This window comes from Cucurbita pepo, unplaced genomic scaffold (assembly GCF_002806865.2).
Source record: "Cucurbita pepo subsp. pepo cultivar mu-cu-16 unplaced genomic scaffold, ASM280686v2 Cp4.1_scaffold002242, whole genome shotgun sequence".
NCBI lineage: Eukaryota > Viridiplantae > Streptophyta > Magnoliopsida > Cucurbitales > Cucurbitaceae > Cucurbita > Cucurbita pepo.
Window position 1 is genome coordinate 1 of NW_019648327.1, and position 2,159 is coordinate 2,159.

Below are 2,159 nucleotides of genomic sequence, written 5' to 3' on the forward strand. Positions count from 1 at the left end.
CAGGGCATCTTTTGTGATGTGGACAATAATTTTCATCAATTATTATTGGGTTTTTCACATTGTCCATAATAATACGCTGAAAATGAATTTTTATAGCGAATCCTTCGCTTGGTCTTCCCCAGGACTTAATCCTTACTCCATTCTGAGTCCCCGTGAAAGTAGATGATATCAGTGTAACATTATACACTCCATCCTCCTCAGCTCCCTTTCCCAAACTCCCAATGCTACAAACACGTTCAAACAAAACACAAAATTTTCAAACAATGTATATTTAACTAATTTAAAATATGTTTATCATCCTCTATTTTTGACTACCTGATTCCATGTCCAGGTCCACATGTAATATTTTCCATCCACAAGTTGGAAGTCCCTAGACCAATTGAGATGCAGTCATCACCCGTGCCGATGCTCGAGTTGAGGATGGTCACATTTGATGATTGTTGCACGTGGATGCCATCGGTGTTTGGACCATCGCCTGCAGACGAGACATTCACTCCAGTCATATGCATGTTTTGGCACCCATCCACCACAATGTTGAACATTTGACTGTTAATTGAAGATAATCCCGTGATGTTTACGTTTTTTGAATCATTGATTTGAAGACTCTGTCAATTCAAAATAATCGAACTCAAGAATTAGTGAAAATTTAAATTAATATAGTAACTAATGGATTCCATTTTCTTTCAAATTTTAGCTAAAGAAAAAAATTCCAAATTTTGTTCTCTATCTAGTCAACTCAAATTTTGCTTACCCAGGCTCCATTGGGGCAACTCTTCCCTGAACGTTTACAATCCCATAAGGCAGTTCCTTGTCCATCAATAACACCGCCAACAATGGAAAGCCCATTTATGTGACTAAACTCAAGCCAAGATTTAGTTCTAGCTAGAACTTGAATGTTCGGGGAAGCCACAAGAGTTCCATCAATGAGAAGAGTAATAGCATTGTTTTTACATGGTCCATTAAAGCTCACACTTCGAACATAGAAAATTCCCTTGGGAACGTAAATAGTGGTAGGTTTAGATGAGTCACAGGCCTTAGTCCATGCTGTTTGAAGCACAGGCGAGACATCGATCTTTCCGTCGGACTTGGCTCCTAGACTAACAATATTGAATGTTAATCCAACCGCCAAAGCATAGTTAAAAAACAGAAGTAGAAGAGAAAGAAAAGCATGTAAGGTTCCAAGAAGAGCCATAAAAAAAACTTAACGATACAAGTATTTGTGAAAGGGGGAGAGAGAAAATGGAAGTAAGTGATGAGAAAATGGAAGTAAATGATGAGAAAATGGAAGAGGGGTGGAATGTTATTTATAGGTTAATGGTTACCCTTCAACTTTCGAACTCTTAACTAGTAGATAATACACTAATTATTATTTTAATTTTAATGATGGATGGTTGAATTTTTAATTAATTAAAAAAGGATAGAAATATTTTAAGGAAAAAATCTAAATTTTTCCAACGGATTATTTAATTTTATTTGTTTTGGTCAACTAATGAACTATGCAATGTAACAATATCAGTTTCATTTGCCTTTATTGAGTTGCCTTCTTTGTGTTACTATAATAACTTTCCAACGTCTTACTATAATAAGAATAATAATTTCTTATTACTTTTAGTATTTACATTTTTAGATACAAATTCTATATTAATTCCCTATTATAATAAAAATAATAAAATATTCTATAAAACAATATCGAGAAGATACTATCATATAATTTTCGATCTTTTGTAACATGCTGTAGATAGTGATATAATAGAAAGTTGGTGTCTTTTTATGTGCAAAGATGTCACACAAAAAATGAGGCAAAATTGTGTGTTATATTTGTAACTATCCAATAAATTTACAAATGTATCACATGAAGAAATAATTTACAAAGTCTTAAAAGATGCCATTTTTATATCTATCAACAAAATTATTTATCATTAACAATTTTTTTTTTTTTAATTGTCTCTCACTCATTGGAGTTCTCTTTGCAACTCTTGAGGTAGATAAGGGTAGCGAATTGACAACTTTCATCATTTTTTTGTTTTATACTAGAGAATGTTTTAGTGTTTTTCTTCGGTCTCTGTCATGAAGGTTTGCATAGCTCTAGAGTCGACCATTGTGCTCTTGGTCGATCTATCGTTAACCTAGTCCTCAATGTACATAAGACCTCGTTCTAT

General features: G+C 33.4%; 1 protein-coding gene across 1 annotated transcript; it reads right to left on the reverse strand.

The window, feature by feature from the left end:
- Positions 1-6: 6 nt before the first annotated feature.
- LOC111786646 (polygalacturonase-like) lies at positions 7-1,231 on the reverse strand (the record flags this gene model as incomplete). The annotated part of the gene is made up of 3 exons (XM_023666879.1): positions 752-1,231; positions 316-605; positions 7-224 (listed from the first exon to the last, which is right to left on the reverse strand). Coding segments are annotated over exons 1-3 (949 nt in total), but the record flags the coding sequence as incomplete, so codon positions are not given.
- Positions 1,232-2,159: the final 928 nt, after the last annotated feature.